Here is a 21,180-nt window from a genome sequence, read left to right on the forward strand (position 1 = left end):
CAGATAAAAAGTGGTCAGAATTTTGCAGCCAAAATAAATAAGAAAGTTCAGCTCAGTCAGGAATGAAGTTAGAATGAGTGGAGAAAGCTAGAAGAGAAAGCTGTTTTCCGCTATTCCAGGGCTAAAGCACACATTCCACTGAAAACGAAGAAAGGAGAACAAATCTGGTATAGAACATTCGATGCTCAAAAACAAGGGACACTAGAAACAGCAGGAAAGAGCCCCTCACCTAAACTGCCTCCCAGTGAAATGCAGAATTAGTAAACATGCAGTAGTTCTACTCACTGAAAAACTTTTCAATTTTTTTTTTTTTTTACAAGTGCTCTTTTATCACTGCAATCGTTACTTCTACCAGATGAGGATGAAGAATCATAAACTTTTAGACTTGGAAAAATTCTTAGAAATCATGTGTTCTAGCTCATCAGCTAATCGAGATGCAACCAAGAAGACATGTCATTTTTGCTGCAGTTGTAAAAATACAATATAAATTTAAGTATCGGAGACCTTAAGATGTGGGCGATAGACCACTGTGTCCCTTTTTGGTCCAGGGAAGGTTATGAACACATCCCACTCTATGAAACAGTCACCCAAGAGTCTACAACCATTTGCCTGTCTACTTCACTCTCCATTCCTTCCCCCTCAACTGACCATAATCTGTAACAGTTAAACAGTTTTAAATAGTCTATGTTCCAAAAATGGAAACAGAAACAATTACCAATTAAATCACTTACTGAGGAGATCCTGCAAGGAAGTTCTGTGTAGTTCACGGGCCTTCATTAAAAAAGTAAATGGTTTCCCCTTCCACCTCATGCAGTGAGATGGTTTTCCCTAATGGCTCTCTTCTGAAAACACATAATGTATTTAAAATAGTACAGAGAGGACAAAACAAGACAGTTCGGCTAAATACTGTTATTTCTTAAAGTTATTTTGACATTAAAGGCATCTTTTCCATACACCAAACTCTGCATCTGCACAATTACACCAAGCCTTCCTTCTGATCTACGAATGCCGCTTGACATCTCTTTAAACCAAACACAAACACGCAGGCACATACAACTCTACCTTGCGTTTTTCAAGCTCCGTCTATCCTAAGATCAGTCTGATAAAACAATGTGGCAATCAGTTTTCTTACCATCTACTTCACTTACATATTCCCTACTAGCAAGAATATTTTAAAACATAAATCATTTTAAAATGTTTTAAAATATTTAAGAACTTAAGAATTTTTATATTTTTTTTTAATTTTTTTATTTTTTCAGCATAACAGTATTCATTATTTTTGCACCACACCCAGTGCTCCATGCAATCTGTGCCCAGAATTTTTATATTCTTGAAGAATCACCTACAAGCTGCAAATGGCAGGCCTCGGGATGACCAACACAGGTCTAAGGAACACTAAGGGACTGGACAAAGTAAGCAGCACCTCCTTATTTGACTGTCTTTGTCTCAGAGTATTTTTAAAGGCCCTAAATTTCATACTATGGTCTTCCTATTGGCTCACAACAGTAAGGCAATATTTGAGGCCTACTAGGTACAAGATACTCGGTAAGTACTCTACATTGTCTTTTTCAGCCTCATGACCTCTCTTTGGGGAAGGTACTAGCACTAACCTTGTTGTACAGGGAAGGAAACTGAGGGCTGGGATCGCTGAATCGCTTGCCCGGGGTCACAGAGCTGGCAGAGTTATACATGAATGTCAACAGTCCAGCTCCCAGTCCAAGCTCTTAACTTTATACCAGCACAACCAGAGGTATTTTAGATTTTCCTGACACACCGGGCTCCTAAATTTGTAACAAATACGCTTCTGAACAATGTTATCATGTTCACTGACCCAGGCTGAGCATTAGCCTCCACGCCAACAGTGTGAATGTCTGGGAAGTAATACATGTATAGTTATTCCATTCCCTGGAATCATAGTCTCCAGTGAGGATAAAAAAATAAAATAAAATGCTACTGACGAGTAGTCACTGACTATAACCTTTACATCTCAGTGTCACCAGAACGCACTTGAAGAAGGATGGGTGCTTACTAATTTGATCCAAAAACGGAAAACTGATGATGCAAATCTGGTCCCGGCCTGGTCCTGGTGCAGTGAAATCAGAAGTACAGGTTCTGAAAGCACAGGTATATTTGTACCTGGGTTCTTTAAGTTGTTAGCTCTAGGGCAAGTCACAAAACCTCAAAACTTGTGTTTTGTCATATGCAAAATATAGATAACAGTACTATTCACACAGGCATTATCATGAATAGTAAGCTAATAAGGGTAAAGTCATCAAGCACAAAGCCTGGTATACAGTAAGTGTGCAAACGCTAGCGGTTATGTATGATCAGGACAGGAATGAAGAAGGCTAGATAAACAGTATTTCTGACATGTCAAAGCAGGATGAAAGACAGAAGCCCTACAAAGACCCTCGGTGTCACTTCAGGCACTAAGAGTAGCAATGACTACAAACTTCAAGACAGCAGAACTGTACAACTGGAGATCCGACAGGCTGGATCAGTGAAATACTACTTGGAGAGTTTAAGAAACAAATCTACCAACAGCCACTAACATACATATCGCTCATCTCCCACTGATGGGAAAGAATGAGTCACACACATCTCTCTCCACAATCAGAGAGAGAACTATCAGCACACTTCTATACCAGAGAATGGTGTCTATCACTTGAACTTCTTTTGCAAAGTTGGGAAAAATAATTCAGTGGCAGATGTTAATGAACTTAAGAAATTTTTACTACTTTAATGTAGATAATAACTTGAAACTCGGAGCCAATAAAACATGGCCATGAGGTTCTGTTCGACCTGCTACAGTGATTAAAACAGGTAATTAGCACACCGAGTAAATGAGGGTGCCCTTATTAAGGATAAACTTTACCCCGGGGTGCCTCCAAATTACACATTTAAATTAACAAAGTCCAAATTAATGAGTTTACAGAATATGATGCTTTGCTATTATTAAATACACAAACCTATCCCAAAAGATATACAAATAAATGAAGTCCACTAGGTTCTACAAATTAACTCCTGGAAAGGCTGAATGTACTTCCACATTGGAAATTCTCAAGTCAATCACAGATTTCATTTGCAGATTATTGCTATACAAGAAGAATGAGCGAAAGGCACCAAAATCCAACCATTCCCAGTTTGGAGTAAAGTACAGAACAAAGGCTACTGAAAATGCAAAAGTTCTCTCAGAAAAGCAAACCTATTTCTAAGAAATAAGATAAAAGATACTTCTTGATTGCATAAACTACAGAACATTTCAGAATCATAGATTTCCTGCCCCACCCCAGACCTACCGAATTACAATCTCCCCAGGATACTCTGATCCAGGGCCAGATCACTATAATAGTGATAGAAATTTCTGCTCCCTTCCCCCTCTAAACAGCGCTTTGTTTAGTTTGGGTTGGTTGGTTAGTTGGTTGGAGAATCTATGGCCTTGTGGCACTTATCACAAGGCCAACTGCGCATACTTCAGCTCCCAAATTAAATTTTCAGTTTCCTGAGGGCCAGAAAGGAGGCTACTCTTTGCCTGGGTACCTAGCACCAAATCACGTCAGCAAAGAGCGCTGGGGTGGGTGCTCAGCCAGCAAAGGAAATTAGTCCAACAAAAACAAAGTATTAAGAAGCAGTTCAGGGAATTACCTCCCATGCTTCCCTCTTCCCTGGCTTGAAAAACAACTCCCAGATGGACCATTAGTGTTGTATGGGAAGGAGGAAGGGAGATCATCTGAGGAAACTCCAGAAGTAAAACATGACCCTAAAGAAGAAACTCAAGAAAATTAAGAATTCAAGAAAATTCACTAGGAAAAAAGGGAAAACACACAGAAGTGCCTAAGGAGTACTAAAGTTACATAATTAGGTAGAAGAGAATGGTGGCTGTTAGGCCATTCTAAACAAGAGGAATATAATTTGTCTTCCATGGCCATAAAATAGGTCTTCTAAGATCAAGACACAATCGAATTCAAATTCCAGCTCCACTGGCTGTATGACATTACTTCATCCACGTGCCACAGCTGCTTCATCTAAAAGTGGGAGGAGAACACTACTGTAAGGCAAGGAAAAATGAAATTGTTGTAAAAGCACAGGGCTCATTATCTGGCACATCCTAGGTAGCCGATAAAGATTAGTTCCCTTCCTCCTCAAATGGGAACTCAAAAGGTAAGATAATAAAAACTGATGATCAGTTAGTAAAAAAAAGGATCAAGTGGTCATTCTAGCACAATTTTTGCCTGTGTGCTTTCTCAGACGTTTCTTGGTTTTTCTATTCCTGAAGGTACGCCACCCTCCAACTATCCTCGGCTACTATCTCTGAAATGCAGGATCACAGGAAAGCTAAAAAGTCATTGCTACACCCATAAATCTTTTTGGAAACAAGACCTTAAGCACTAGTACAATGCCACAAATGACCATTTAACATCCCCTCTGCATGTGTGGGGTGGGGAGAGATCTTAACTTTATCTTTACTAAGGCTCAAGGTCTGATTTTCAAAGACACTGAAAACAACAATTTCTAAACTTCACAGTTTTTTTTTTTTTTTAAGATTTAATTTATTTATTTGACAGAGAGAGACACAGCGAGAGAGGAAACACAAGCAGCGGGAGTGGGAGAGGGAGAAGCAGGCTTTCTGCTGAGTAGGTAGCCCGATGCGGGGCTCAATCCCAGGACCCTGGGATCATGACCTGAGTCGAAGGCAGACGCTTGGCTGACTGAGCCACCCGGCTGACTGAGCCACCCAGGCGTCCCTAACCTTCACAGCTTTAAGTAAGAGTCGTATGTGCTGAGCAGGCCCCAAGGAATGTTAAAGGTGTTACTGTGATATTTATGCGTACAGAAGGTAAGAAATAATGTGAAGGAAAACAGGCGAGACACCAACCTTGTTCAGGTGGCCAGGAACAACGTGTGAAGTCTATCACAGTGAAGAGCTTATCAGAAGCACCGGGGAACCCGGCTGGGCTTTGGGTCTCAAACGAAGCTCAGGGGTGTAAGCTGGATGGTAACACAGACTCATTTGTTAATATTCCTCTGAAAATAGCTGATCGAGGACCCAACACAATACTCTGAATCTTCTGGTATGTCCTTGTCTCCTCTTACAGACCACCAATGTCCTTTTTTTTTTTTTGACCTTACACTTTGATTACTGCAAATCATCATCAGTTGAGAGATTCTGACAGCCAAAGTCACTCATGACTAAAATAAGCTTATTATATAGGTCAATTAATGATCTAATTAAACCAAGACTTCCTTCATCTATACTTGCACAACTGGTTTTGATCCCAAATGCAGATTCTTACAAATATGTCTACAACAATTAGCCTTAACAGAATTACTGTACCATTTCAGTCCCTTTTCACCTCCTTGGCCCTCCAATTTCTCATCAATAGAACAGACCTGACAAGATAATTTGAATGGTTCTGTCCAGCTTCAAAATAGTATTTCTATCATTTACCTAACTTATATGGTTAACATTTTACTTTTTTCCTTTTTTTTTTTCTTTTAAGTAGGCTCCACACTGGGCGTGGACCCCAACGCAGGGCTTGAACTCACGACCCTGAGATCAAGACCCAAGCTGAGATCAAGAGTTGGAGGCTTAACCGACTGAGCCACACAAATGCCCCAACTTTTTTATTTTAAAGCAGTTTTATTTCCACTGGGATTTTCAAAGGACTTCTTTTTCCCCCCAACCACAAATAGCTAGAGATTTCTGCCTAAAGGAATCACTATGCTTGCACGCTACTCATACTCCACTCATAAAACCACACTATCAAGCTTTTAGCTTAGGAGAACACAAAACTTCTGAAAACTTCATGTACTAGAAGGAAGGAGAACAAACTCCAAAATTTCTTTTGTAAATGATCAGTGTTCTTTATGCCTAGGAAAGCAGAATGCAGAAATAAGGCACAGAAGAATGAAGAACAAGGCTTGAATTCCCATAAACCCGAAAACAGTACTAAGGAGATCATGTTTTTACCATGTACAATCTGTATCTCTAATCGACACTACTATATATGGAAGTGATAACCACAAGAATTACTTGGAAGACAATTCTTCAGGTACACCTGGTTGGCTCATAGGAACATGTGACTCTCGATATTAGGGTTGTGAGTTCAAGCCCCACATTGGGTGTAGAGATTACTTATGTAAAGAAAAGTTAAAAAAAAAAAAGAAAATTCTTGAGATGGTTAGGAAGGAGACGATATGAAGCGATAACCACAAGAATTACTTGGAAGACAATTCTTCAGGTACGCCTGGTTGGCTCATAGGAACGTGTGACTCTCGATATCAGAGTTGTGAGTTCGAGCCCCACATTGGGTGTAGAGATTACTTATGTAAAGAAAACTTAAAAAAAAAGAAAAAATTCTTGAGATGGTTAAGAAGGAGACGATATGATGTGGCAATAAGTCACAATCTCCTATAGTGCACCAGCCTCTGAAAAACATCTAAGGGTAGAAATAAGGCTGTGGCTAGAACCTCTCTCCTTTCAGGATTTTAAATAAGAAAAAATAATAAACGGGTAGAAACTATACTAAATCAATAGATCGAAACCATCACATACTACTTTCCACCAAGTTCTGCCTGCATGGCACTAAGAACTCAGAATTATTTTCTCTCCTTTACATTTTCACATGTTCCTCTGCACAAATCAAAATATGAAAATACACTTTAAATGTGTGCAACTATATCAGTTGCACCAAAAATTTTTAAAGAAACTATGTCAGTTATACCCACCCCCCAAATTATCCATAGACCATGTTATCCCAAAATACAAGTGAAACTGTATACCCACAAACTTACTCTTGGATTTTTCCTTATGGTCATCTTTGATGAGCCTTGCTTCTAAAACCATCAGAGGTCCCAGAGCAGTGAAGAGATTAGATTATTATTATTATTATTATTATTATTATTAAGAGATTATTAAATTCTTGCCTCACTGGCTGGACACCACTCTTCTGCCAGTGGCCCTAATTAACACCTGGCTTAATAATTGTCAAGGTCTCACACTACAGTGAAATCTTACTAGTTTAGATTAAGTAAAAACCCATATAGAACATTAAGGAAGATTTTGACAACACAGAGTTCTAACTGAAATGGGAAATGTTTTGGAGAACCACACCTTATTTCAAAACTAGGCACTTACTACTATACCAAGCACTTAAAAGGCAAATTGGAAATGATACAATGAACCAAGGATTATCCTATGCAAAGTCCTTTTGGAAGAGTCAATACTTACTCCACCAATGCTGCCATTGCTCAAAGTATTTTTGGAGTGTCTCTTTCACAGGAATCTTCGAATAGCATTAGAAACTCATTACTTTACAGGTATGTCTCTTATTTTCTTTACACAAAACAGTTGTTTGCAATTTATTATTAGTCTTTTACACTAACCTTGCTTTTAAATCTCCTTTGGGCTACTTTTAAAAGCCAAGACTATCTCTTACCTGCTCAAAAAACACATATATCCCTCCAGTTATCAGTATTTTCAAAAGGCATCGCCTTGATTCCTGTAGTAACAGAATGAGGAAAGTAACTATTACCTAGTCTTAAGTCCTGAGAGGACTTTAAATGAATATATAGTTTGACACTCCCAGAATTCAAAGAAACCAAAGTTTTTATGTTATATAATTTAAACATGCCCAGAAAAAATATCATTTTTTAAAATATTTTATTTATTTATGAGAGAGAGAGCGAGCATGCCCCCATGCCCAGGATAGGGCATAGAGGGAGAGGGACGAGCAGACTTCTGTGCTGAGCCAGACTTGGGGCTTGGTCCCAGGACCCTGAGATCACAACCTAAGCTGAAACCAAAAGTCAGATGCTTAACAGACTGAGCCACCCAGGTGCCCCAGGAAAATATCATTTATCTATAACCAGACTTTTCCTTATAAATATTATAAAGGTAATCCCAATAAAAATAAGCAATAAATCTGAATACATAATATTGTGTTATATTGAAGCAGCTCACTTATATACTGGCTATGCAATGTATCATAACTAATAAGGTGTTAATATCATATTAGTTTAAAAATACTGCATTAATAAAGTGTTAAGTATTTTACAGTCACCCATTTTACTGCAGAGCTGAGTTATTATCTATGTAACTGAGACAGATTTGCCACCAATGTAAGAAATTATACATTAATACTAACTTCTACAAATAACAAAGCTGGGGTAGGTCTTTTCCTTAATTAGAATAATATACAGGGATGTACTGAGAAGGAGGCACCATTTAGCTCAGTCTGATTAGGTTAGGTTTAGTTGATTAGGTTAGGTTAGCATAGGTTAGAATTAGGTTAGGTTAAGGTGGGATTAATAAACTTCTCTACTAGAGACAGAACTTTGTTCAGGTTAGGAGAGGAGTTAAGTCCAAACTAAGCCAATTACACTTCCTTATAGATGAGTCAAAATGGCACATAACCTGAAAACTGAATATACTACCTTCAGCATTGCAAGGGACAAAGTTCTTCCTCCTCCAAGTCTTTCCTAGTCTAACCCCAACTGTTCCCTGGCTACCTCCTCCCATCCTTCAAACATGGTAATAGAAACACCACCACCTTCAAAAAACAATCCCCTAATTCTTTCAATTCATGCTGAATGAACTGAGTCAATGGCCCACTTCTGTGCTTTCAAAGCACACTGTCAAACCTCTTAACAGATCCCCGCCATACTGTAATTACAGGCCACCGAGTGCAGCCTCTCTTACTAAAATATAAGTTCCTTGGGGGGGTGAGATGAGGTCCTAAAGATGTATGCCTGACCCCCCCACCCGACCCCTGCCAGGACCACACACACTGCTTGGTACCTAGTAATCACTCAAATGACCCTGGATAAATCACTTGCAGATGGAAATTGCGAGAGAGCCCACCATCATCTATAATGCTCACATCAATCCTGGGGGGCAGCGAGGGTATGCCGTTACCAACATATACGTTCTTTAAACGTGAGGAAATGCAGTTCTTTAACACTCAAAAATTAGCAACTTGAAAAATAAACTTTTGCTCAGGAATTTTAGAAAAGTAAGTCAATGAAGTAAAATGTTCCTTCTGTTGCCCTCCCTGGACCTGTGAGTCTATAATATGCATCTGCCGGGGAGGAAGTGTCTTTGCCTCTTCATTACGCTGCCAACATCTTGACAAGAGTGAACATTAGACTGGAGGAGAGGTAAAGAAAAAAAAAAAAAAAAGAATATGGACATGAACACGCACCCCTCCATCAACACATATGCTCCTCTCCTGCAACCTCTCCGACCAAATGGGTGTTTTTTGACAGTGGCAGAAAGTACCAAATATTCCCTGCCATCGTCCCACTTCCTGTACTCTAGTTCATGTTCCTTTCAGATCTTTCTCAAAAACGCCCTCAGAGCCAGTGCGGACATCCCCACTGAGCTGATAACGGACAGGGAGAATTACTCCGTTGCAAGGGGTAAGGAGGAAGAGACCCACTCCAGCTGCTCCAGAAGTTCAAATGTGCAGATTAAGCCTCCAACTATTTTTAGCTTTAGCTTTGCCCAGGCTTTAGGAGACAGTGGTTCACTACAAGAGCTCCTGTGCAGTCTAAAAAGCCAACAATCCCCCAATTTGATCCCAATTCTATGTGTGCCATGAACAGTTCTGACACTTAGATTTCACAAAATACTCCCCTTCCCTGGGGAACGTCATCATTTTTTAAAACTTGAGAATCCACACAAACATAATCAAAATTATTATTGCCTGGATTAGAGTCATTGTCCATCTGGACCTTTGTTTAATAAGATCCTACTGGAAATGGTTCACAGACTTCCAAACAGTTCAAGTTTCCTAATCTACAAAACTAGGAAAGAACAAAACTCCTTTACATGTAGTATTCTAATTTTGAAGGTGTGTGTCCCTTTAAATTTTTTTCCATTGTTGGAGAAAAGAGTGAAAAGAGAAATCCTCTTTATATTTCATTTTCTCTGCCCAACAATTCCATGCCATTCAGATAACTTCTCTCACATAAAATCGCCAGCTCTTGCCCTCTTCAAAATGTATCCCAAGTCCCTAAATTTTTACCCTCAAAATGTTTTCTGGCATCATCTTCTCTTATGAATATGGTCAAATGATTGCTTTAGAAATAGCTGGGCACTAGCCTTTACACTGAACCAAAAAAACCAAAACAAAACAACTCAAAAAACCACACGTTATGCTGCATCCATTCTTCCAAGCAGGACAGGTAACAGACCACGCTACAGGGCCCAGTGATGGTGTCCCAAGTGATGAATGAGTCTGCTCTGTTCTGTAGGTCACCATAAACATAAGGTGACAGCGGCCTTCATCTTGAAGCTACCACTGCTCTGAGAGCACTGTTTCAGGGGTCAGACACTGTTAAGGTATCTAGAAACTAAGAACATGAAAGATGTGTCTTCTTTCTCCCTCCCTCTTCACTCTCTGCAACCACAGAGAGAAAAAAAATGAGAAGCACAAATTTCCCCTTTTGTTGCCCTACTTACCCTTAGACGGTGACACTCAGCAACAGAAAATATGGTAGACATACATATTTGTTACTACTGACAAAAGGCATATATACTATCTTCAAGAGCTTTATATGCTTGAAATAACAAATGCTGGGGGTGCCTGGGTGGCTCATTCATTAAGCATCTGCTTTTGGCTCAGGTCATGATCCCAGCAACCTGGGATAGAACCACTCACTGGGCATCCTGCTGTGGGGGGAGCCTGCTTCTCCTTCTCCTTCTGCCTGCCACTACCCCTGCTGTGCACTCTCTCTCTGTCAAATAAATAAAATCTTTAAAAGAAAAAAAGAAAAGAAATAACAAATGCTCGTAGCTAATGATTGCAATCTGTGTTCTCTATCTCCTCACCAAAAAAAAAAAAAAAAAAAAAAAAATTAAGCTTGGAAAAATAGGACTCTCCTCTCCCAACCCAAATAAATCCAAATTCCAACACTTTTTAAATGACTGGGCAAACTGTATTTCATTTCTTGCAATCAAGCAATTCTATAGATAATAATATCCAGTTGAATATATACAATCATATTCTAGATGATGTGACTTATAAGAAAAGTGTTGTCAAAAACACAGACCAGGTTCATCAATACGATCAATGGGTCTTTATCAGGAATAGAAATGTGACAACGTAATGGTAGGTCACAGACTGTCAAAAGGAGCAGACTCTATAAACTTACTATGGGACTGTCACAATTCAACCCTCTCAGTACAACAGAATATTTTTTAAAAATGCACACAAAGAAATTTTCAGAGGACTGGTCTGCAAAATCCTTTTCTGAAATCCTATAATGCTATGGGATAAAGTTTGTACCTAAAGCAAACACTGTTTTCATGATGAAACGTCCTTCAGAGTTTGACTCATCCTATCATCCCCCAATTTTTCTTCTCAACCCCAATCAGATGGGAAAAAAATACCTTCCTGGAAACAACTGTTCTAAGTAAACACTTGAGGGTGTGATCCTTGATCACAGGATCCATTTCTTATTTTAATTCCTAAACATATATACAAAGCCTGGCACACAGCAGACACTAGTAGCAGGTTGCTGAATTTAATAATCTACCTTAAACCCATGTAAATTATTTCAACTGTTTCCCTTCTGTGCTTAAAAGTGGCCTTACGTGGTCTTTATTATTAAGGATAACTACGTGACGGCATTCCTTACAATCTCCAGACTTAGTGCAATTATTTGCCTTTTAAATACTATTTGACTACTTTATTTTAATCTCTATCACCTACTACTGTTCAGAGGAGAATTTCTAAAAACGGGAAAGACAACCAAATACCTGTATTTCCGTAAGGCTACTACACCACTTTTTCTAACGACTGATTTTATTAAACTAAACTAGTCAATGCTATAATTGTATGCTGTAAGCGGAAATCAGCCAAAAACATACAAAACCTTGGTTGATGGGGAGGTCTTGGTTCTTCAGTGCCCACTCACTTAAGAGAAGCAGAGCGGGGTAGTGGCAGCAGCGCGGGCACTAGGAACGGACCACCCAGCACAGCAGACACCAGTCACGTGAGGGCACTGAACACTGGAAGAGCAGCCAGTCCAAACTGAGGTGTGCTAGACATGCAAAATATATACTGCGGAATCAATACCAAAAAAAGAATGCAAAACATCTTGTTTTTATATTAGTCACACGCTCAAGTGATCGTATTTTTGTATATTTTGATTTAAGAAATATTATTGAAGTTACTCTCACCTGTTTTTTACTTTTTGGATGGGGCCACCAGAAAATGTCCCATCACACATGCGGCTCACGATACCTGCACTAGGGGGTGCTGAGCTGGACCCCCAGACCTGGGTTCGGTGCCCAGCACCAAGAACTTACTCGGCTTACTCTGAACCGCTGATTAACATGGGCTTCGTCTCTCCATTTATAAAACTAGGATGACGGCACCTTCCTTCACCTCTGGGTCACGGTGAGGATAAAAGAGCACTACCGCTGGAACGCAGCGGACGGCCATCCATCATTTTTAATCAGCAAAGAAAGGATTACTAACTCTGCCAATGACACTACTGCTCTCAAACAAGTACACAGAATGTTTGTCAATGGGGAAATAATGGACTGTTCTTTAAACAACGCACGATTCATCATTATATTACAACATTTCTCTCCCTGACAATAACCACTAAGCATATAATCTGACTCTACAACACTGACCAACATTCCAAAACTGTATTTCCGTGATTTCTGGTTTATTTCTACATAAAATAATATTGTCTAATTAAAGGTCTATTGTTTGAATGCTGTTTCAAAGTATATAAAAAAATGATCGTTATCAGAGCGATTCATTGCACCATACCTAACAATTTAAAGCTAAGAAAAAGCAGCAAAGCCAAAAATCCCTCCCAGAAATGAGGTTCCTAAAATCTAAAAGTCCAAAAACTACTGGATACTCATCTGGTGTACAGTTTAAAGAGTTTTGCCCTAGCTTGAACATATTAATATTTCTAAAAGCAATCTAGAACATTAATCAGCAAAAAATAAAAAGCAAGAAAAAGTTACCTTTGTTCCTAAGTTAGTAAGCTTATAACGAAAAGTTCATTGCAAAAATCAGTTGTTTGAGTTAAGCATTAATATTCTTTGAGGAAGGAACGGTGGAAGACAGTTAAACTGACTGGTGAATAAAATTCTATATTTCAGATCTGAGGAATTTCAGAAATAAGACTGAGGATCATTGGGGAAAGGGCGGGGGGGGGGGGGGGTGCGGGGGAATGTAGCAAGATGAAACCAGAGAGGGAGACAAACCTTAAGAGACTCTTGGTCTCAGGAAACAAACTGAGGGTTGCTGAGTGGAGTTGGGGTGGGAGGGATGGGGTGGCTGGATGATGGACAGTGGGGAGGGTATGTGCTATGGTAAGTGCTGTGAATTGTGTAAGACTGATGCATCACAGGCCTGTACCCCTGAAACAAATAATATATTACACGTTAATAAAAAAAGATTTCTATATTTCATGTTGAAACACAGCGCATTTCCGGGACCAACCACCATCATAGACACCAGAGGTCAGCTCTATAAGTATATAACCCTTGGTGGGTAGGCCATCTTTCATGGTATAGTACAATTTTAAGGAACCATATGTATAAAATTTGCTAAAATGCCTAAGACTTCCTATCTTTTAATGGAGAGGGAGGAGGAGAAATGAACCATAAGGAAAGGGAAACCATGGCCTTGGTGAACATCGAATGGAGTGAACACACAAGGTTTTCAGATGAGTCAGTTTTCAGCAGAATGACCCTGACACTATCTCTAACATTCAAACATACAACAAAATTCCCATAATCCTAACAGATGTGATCTGACACTTCAGACGTCCTGCAAATTAAAGCAAATTACCCAACTTCTCTCAAATTTCCTCTTCCCACTAAAAAACTAGTTAGCTATAGAAGAAATTAAACACACACTCACTGACCACGGGAGTCCCCAGAATTACTGTGGCTACCTGTCACGGCCATGGGTACTACTGGGGAGAGGTACAGGGTATGACTCTACATTAATGAAATGGAGGATTTCCAAAGTGGCTTCATAGCAGGGAGGGGAAAAAAATACCGAGAATGAACAAAAAGGCACCAGCCTACCACAGTACCTGCCTACTCACAGCTGCATCTTGAACCAATGTTATTCAAGCTGCTCACAAAGTCTGCTCCTCACCCCCAACCCCCACCCCACCAAACTACGGAGGTAGTTGTCCTTGTCTAACTCCCTCCAGAGCATACAGCGCAGCGCTAAACGTAAGCCACACGATGAACAGAGCTGTTGAGACTCTTTTTAGTGTCCGCTTAGATAAGCAGGTGGTCCAGTGAACTCCCGAGTTTATTATACAAGGGTAACCCCATCCTGTCCCTCTTTAACACTCGAAGTTTCAGGACGCCCCTTCCTCCTCCTTCCCTCCCAAGCCCTCAGAGCAGATAGAGCTGCCTGCCCTGTCATCCCCTCCCACCCCACTTTGTTTAAATCTCTCTAATTCCATTTACCCACTCTGACTCATCTGTCTGTTTACAAAACTGCCCGGACCCACCAATCCTGAGCTCAGGTCAAGAGCTACGCGTGCTGAACTACAGGGCTCTGAATGCACCCGCTCTCTCAAAACCTCCTGTCACTCCTGAGAAGCGAATAAGCAGCACACGTGAGTCTCCCTTTAAAAAGTCATGTCTGTCTGAAGTTCCTCAGGACACTAAGGAAAAATTACCAGTTTCTAGAGTAAACGACCGCCCCAAACCTGAAACTAAAATTTCAGAAGCAAAACGCTCCAACCCTAGAGAACCCAACCCAAAAAGCTCACCCAACTCCCTTGGTCACACTCTGAAGCCGCATGCATGTGTTTCCCCCCATTATAAAGCCACAACTCCACATCACACAAGCCCAGAATCAACTTAGCAAAGAGAATACAACCCCGCTGCCAGACCACACCCATCACATACTTCCCAAATACAAAGGGACCTATAAAAGACAAAGTCTCAAGCAGATGCCAACAGTCTCAATTAGGACATCTTCTCCATGTGTCATGTGCTCAAAGACACTGAAAAGAACGAAGAACAAATTAACCATTCATCTTAGAAATGCATCCACCAAGAGAAGGCATTTTAACAGAAGAATTAACAAAATACGTCGTCCACCAACTTGGCTTATCCAATTCTGGAGCTCTGCAATGCTTTCCAAATTACGAAGTAAAGGAATACTCTGTACCTTTGAATTAATAGAGTGTTTCCCATCTTTATTCTCTATACCCTCATCTACATCTTACGACAACTCATTTTTTGCGTATGTATGGAAATCTTTTTTGGGAATGATCGCTGGAATAAAAAGCCATTGACGATCCCTGAGAAACAAAAGCTCAATGATCAGATTCCCCTTCTACCGTTTTACTGTGCAACTATTCGAAAGTTCTCATTTTGTCTTCCCTCATTTTAAAACTCCTTCATGCAATTTGCAATTGAACTCTACCACAAAATGCGGTTTTAGAAATGAATAGGCAGTCTTTACAACAGTTTGAATTTGCCCCCTGTCAAAGCCTATTTACATGACACAAATCTGCAAGACAAGCTTGAGCCATACAACGTCCACAGAAGTGCTGAGGGAAAGACAGACTTTGCCCAGGATGAAGGTCAGAGAGAAACACAGGAATAAGGCTGGAGTTAACGACGATCAAAATAAACAAGAATCCCACCTCCTTTCTCTGCTGTTCCAGCTAACCTAGGTGTATCCCTGTTTTCATTTCCACTGATGTGGTAAAAAAGAAAGATACTGAGAGTTTAATAACTATAATGAAGTGTAAGAGAAATATGTACACCCTTTAAGAAAGAGGTATAATGTGTAATATAAAGATGTTCATATCATTAATTTCAAAAACACATTTACCAGGGCAATTCTGATGCATGTATCTGTCCAAGGAGCAGAAAGTCGAGCTGTGCAGGCACACGGGGCACCGGGAGGACAAACACCGGTGAGGTTCTCTTCTCAGCAGACCTACCAAGCAGAGACAGTGTTCTGCAGGGGGTCCCAGCCCCGAGCGCCTGACAACACCAACTGCCATTCTAGGCGGCCCAGAATGAACTGTGCATGGTGCATCCCAGTGCGGGGTGTGGGCCCAGTGGCTTCCCCTTCTCTCAGTCTGTGCTTTCACACTGCTTTCCCCTTAGCAGCACATGTCTCCGACTTCACCTCCCATCTCATTTCTTTCTCCCAAAGGGAAAATTCCTTGCTGATCCAAAATAACACTTTCAGACGATCTCAGCTTTCTGTGCCCCTGAATAAAATCCAGAAGGGCTGCTAATGCGAGCAGTGGCCCCGAACAAAAGCCATCCTGTCAGCCTCCTGGATCCTGAGCTACATTCACACACTAACTGCTACTAACCTGTGTGAAATTAAGCCTACAGACTTCCAGCCACAGTCTGTTCTGAAGTGCCGCTCACCTTTGAGGCCCTGGTTCCCTGTAACAGTACAAGACAATGGCCCGGGTTCAAAGCAACCATGAGCAGGACCCAGAGCCACTGCTCGAACCATGCAGGAGCAATCTTCAGAACTTCTTCTAACTACTGATTTGTAATGTAGAAACTGTGCTGATTTATAACATGCACACATTGCAAAATACAGCTCAGAGGAAATAATACAGGTACTCTGTTTGGCACAGGGCCAGAAACATATTACCTGCCTAGTCTCAGTATAAGACAAATAGAAACAAGTTATTTCTCTTCTCTGCTGTGTTGCTCCTCTAAAGATTTTCAAATAAGCCAGAAACCAATGTATTTCCTCAGTTTATTTCAGTCTACCTATAATCATGGTCTCAAACTTCTTGGTTTTCTGAGACTCCTCTTTACAACCTGAGGGACCCAAAGACCTTTATTTATGTGGAGTATATTTATTGATAGTTATTGTATCAGAAATTAAAACAAAGAAACTTACAAAATATTTATCAATTCGTTTTAAAAATCACTGAACTCATTACATATTAAAATAACATTTTTATTAAAAAATAATTATTTTCTCAACAAAAGTTTAATGAGAAAGTGGCACTGTTTCACATTTTCACAAATCTCTTTAATGTCTGGCTTCACAAAACATAGCTGGGAGTCTCACGTCTGCTTCTGCATTTAAACTATTACATACAATGTTTTGGCTGAAGTATATGAAGAAAATTCAGTCTCTAATACGTAGATGGAAAAGGGAGGACTATTTTAACATCCTTTTCAAATAATTGCTAATAGTCTTCTCTGATATTATACTAAACACCGACAAGTGACAGTTTCTTAGAAGGTTAGTTGTGATAAAAAATCTGAAACCATATCAATGACACTTTGAACTCTGTAACATTAAAAGTCACGGCTCTATCTTCCACTTTGAACAGAAGTCACAGAAGTACCCACGCATGATTCTGTCACATCATATATTGATCACCTGAAAAATACTGGTTCTTTGACTCTTTTCCAAATGTTAGCACTTTCCTTACACAATATTATGAAGTACATCCGCGGGGCGCCTGGCTGGCTCAGTGGGTGAGATGTATGACTCTTGAACTCCGGGTTATAAATTCGAGCCCTACGCTGGGTGTAAAGATTACTCAAAAAATCTTTTTAAAAAAGGAACATTTTATCATTATCAAATTCACAAGGGAACTGGGAATACTGGGAAGCCATCAAGCTCGAGGTGGCAAATACAAGTTTTCCAAATTTCTGATTTTTCACTTCAAAGCTCAATTTTTATCACTGGCAACAAATGCTGTCCATTGTTTCCCTTGAAGTAACAAACCTGCTTTATTCACTTTCAAGAAAATGTCTGCAAAACACCCAAGTTCTGAATAACCACAGTTTGTCAACCCTCCCTTCAAGTAAAAATGATGCTCCCTCCAAAATGAATAAAGACAGTTCACTCCCCAAGTCAAACACACCCTCAAAAAAATGGGTAGTTAAAGAATGAGATTTAATAAAATTAATAGTTTTTACTGCCTCACTAAGAACACTGACTGGCACTATTTTTCGCTCAGGGCACATGACTGGTTGAACACCACGGCTACCCGGGCCAGTTTGGTGCCACTGCTTTGATTCATGCTACGGCATCCCCAGTTTTATCCAGGCTGTTTCCGTGCAAATGTCTGCCCAGTAGGAAAGGGTAAATATTAAAAATAAATAAAAATTTTTAAAAAGGCAAATATCATTTCAGTAACTACCATGCAAATAGCACTGGTCTCACACCCCACTGCAAGGGTCTCAGGAATCCAAGGGTCATCTACAGACACTCTGAAAACCAATGTTATAGATCAATGAATAGCTATCGATTACCTACGTATATAGGATTGTCAAGAGTATAAGACACAGTTACTACGCCAAGAGGGACAGGGGTATAGGTATACACGTACACGCACAAAAACCAACCACAATGCAGAGCAGTTGCGATCAACTCCCCAATATAACAGCACAGAAAATAAATGCCATTAATTTTTCTAAGGAAGGGAGATGATCCCTGGGGTTGGAGCAGCTAGAGAGGGACTCAGGGAGGAAATGCATTTGAGTTGGGGTCTGAAAAAGGCAAGGAGGGGTGAGAGCATTCCAGGTGGAGGGCACAGCCTGAGCACAGGCAAGTTCAGGGCACAGTGAGAAAATCTGCAAAGTCACAGACAGAGAAGGGAGCAATGTCCCAGCTGCTAAGCACCCTAGCCCAGCCCAGGGAAACTAAGACACCTTGACCAAGAACACCAACAGAGTGATGACCTGGGAAGTGAAAAGGCTGGAAAGGAAGGATATAATGTCAAGGTGGAAGTCTGACTGCCAAGCTCAGTAGTCTGAACTTGACCCTGGAAACCACAAAGCCCCTGAAAGAGGTTCGGTTTGAATTTCCAAGGTACTTTGGAAAGGCCAATCTGAACCATCTGCAGGAAGAATAAAGGTAAGAGGAATCTGAAACAGAAGGCCTACTTGGAAGCCAGTGACCCACCTGAAGCAAAGGCACGAGCAGGCCTCAAGACAACATTAAAGGACATTCACAAAAGACAGTATGACAGGACTTGGTTCCAATAGGACAGCTGGTGATGGGTGACTAGCCCAGGAAAATCATTAATGGGCATGATGCTTATTCTAATAACCACAGCAAAGGGCCATAAAAAAGAAAGGGAGGCAACACTACTCAAGAGGACTAGGTCGTTAACCGCACCTAGAACATAAAATCCCAGAGAGAAAATACTCGGGGTCTAAGGTCCAGTTCAAATGTCACATCCCTCATCTGTGTTCTTTACAACCTTGCATATATCACTGTCACAGCACAAAATTCCATCTCTCTCAATACCCCCAAATTACCTTTGCATTCCTAGTGGCTGATTCATTCATTCTGCTCAAACTTTTTTTTTCAATGAGCTCATACTACGAGTACTTATAACTGACATAATACCTCTCCTTTCTGTGTTGCTAGCGAGATGCTTATCCTCCAGAGATGAGCTTTTAGTGAACTGGGAATGTGCGTTACTCTCCCTCAGTACTCTCAAGGCCTAGCTTCTAACATGTTTCAAATGCCGGCTGAACACAAGCATCCCAGGATAATCGGGCCCTAGAAAAAAATCAAGTTAGCTTCAGGCTTACACACTTTTCCCTCAAAGTATCTACGCTCTGCTTACTCAAGATGTTGATTATGAAATTCAGTTGCAGTTACAAAAATTAGCAAAAAAACACAGCTGCCAACAATTCATTAGAGCACTAAACATTCATACATCCTCAAACCGGAACAGACAAATCTCACAACTAACTTACTTCTTACCGGAAACGTACACTGGGAAAGTTGGTACCTGCCATGCAGGTCTTCTTCTACCTTCTTCCAAAGTTCTGTACCATGAGCCACACTGTAAAAAAATTCTTTCCAGTCCCAGCTACAACTACAGATAAAATCTAGCAACGTGCTATACAAAGTAGGTACTGTTTTTCCATTTTACACTCAAAACAACTACCGCTCAAAAAAGGCTAAGTCTCTATATCTAGTTCAAGTTCACAAAAACTAGTTAAAAGAGAGCAAGAAGAACCCCCAATCATGAAACCACACAGTGCTGTGGGTGGGGATTTCAGTCAGGTTCCTTCGTGTCAGATAGAAAGCAGAGCAAGGGAAACAAAGGGAACTCCTCCACGATTACAGTACGGAGGGCACAGTCTTAATGGGAAATCCAGGAAGAGACTTTACCCAGACACTCTCCTTTGAACCTTAAGATTATTTTACAAACACTATCATGTGCAACATAGAGTCCTTCCCCCAAGAGACATCCAGCCCATTCTTCCTGTGGTTCTAAAGGTTACTCTGCTTGTAATTAACAACAAAAAAGACCTTGGTTTTGGAGCGAGAATGATTTTGGCTAATGCTCTGGATCCTGCTCTTGCCTGCTTTGTAGCTTAATACAAGTGTCCTGGCTTCTTTGAATATCAGCTTTCCTTAACTGAAACACAGAGGTAAAATGAATAAAGTCATTAAACAGTGAATAAAGTGAATAACCAGCATCTAGCACAGAGTACACACTCAATAAACCTGAAGTTTCCTTCATCCTATCCCAACTCCACCAGAATTTTTTCTCTAATTTCAGCATCCACACAAGATTATAATTCCAATAACTCACCTGGTCCTCTGTAAAATCAGAATAAGAATCAGAGTTCTTATCAAATCCACTTACTGTGTGGATACAAAGTTCACAACAAAAGCTAAAGTCCGCTAGTGGTAGCCAAACCAGACTAAAATCTGGGTCTTTTTAATTACCCAGTTCAAACAAAACATCAAGACAAGACAAAGTTTGAATTGGTACAGCTGACCTACACATTCACAAACCCGAGGCTTATCCTACATTACATTAAGAAACCCTATGGTAACTCTTTAAGGAAACACAAAACAGACCTTACACAGTGGTAGAGAGGATACACTGGTATGTCACTGTGTCCTAGGATATAACATTCTAGATACAGTTCAAAGAGAAGGGTAAAAGAAACCCATGGCCACATAAGGCCCTACTACATCACCCTAAGAAAGCTGTTAAGGGTCTTTGGCATAATCCAAGCAGTTAAGAACAATGAAAATTGCCCATTTGCTTGTATGACCAGATTTAATTAATGAGAAACTGAGGAATAATGGTGTTATTATTAATAATTTCTTCAAGCTACAAATCTCCTGTAAACTCAGGAGAGGCAAGCCAACGTAATAAAGAGCACCCACATTCTAGAAATACAATCCTAGT

The 21,180-nt window shown here is 40.3% G+C and overlaps 1 protein-coding gene across 5 annotated transcripts in view; it reads right to left on the reverse strand.

Moving 5' to 3' along the window:
* Positions 1-21,180, reverse strand: part of AKAP13 (A-kinase anchoring protein 13) — a 330,885-nt gene that overhangs the window by 285,259 nt on the left and 24,446 nt on the right. For 4 of the 5 annotated variants that reach the window (XM_047736225.1, XM_047736224.1, XM_047736223.1 and 1 more), the window contains exon 1: positions 6,796-6,852. The exons of the other annotated variant lie outside the window; for it this stretch is intronic. In XM_047736225.1, coding sequence (XP_047592181.1) covers positions 6,796-6,847 — 52 coding nt within the window. In that variant the 5' untranslated portion in view covers positions 6,848-6,852. Of the gene's footprint in view, positions 1-6,795; positions 6,853-21,180 lie in introns of those variants that run through there. 5 annotated transcript variants of the gene reach the window in all.

Source organism: Lutra lutra, chromosome 7, assembly GCF_902655055.1.
Source record: "Lutra lutra chromosome 7, mLutLut1.2, whole genome shotgun sequence".
NCBI lineage: Eukaryota > Metazoa > Chordata > Mammalia > Carnivora > Mustelidae > Lutra > Lutra lutra.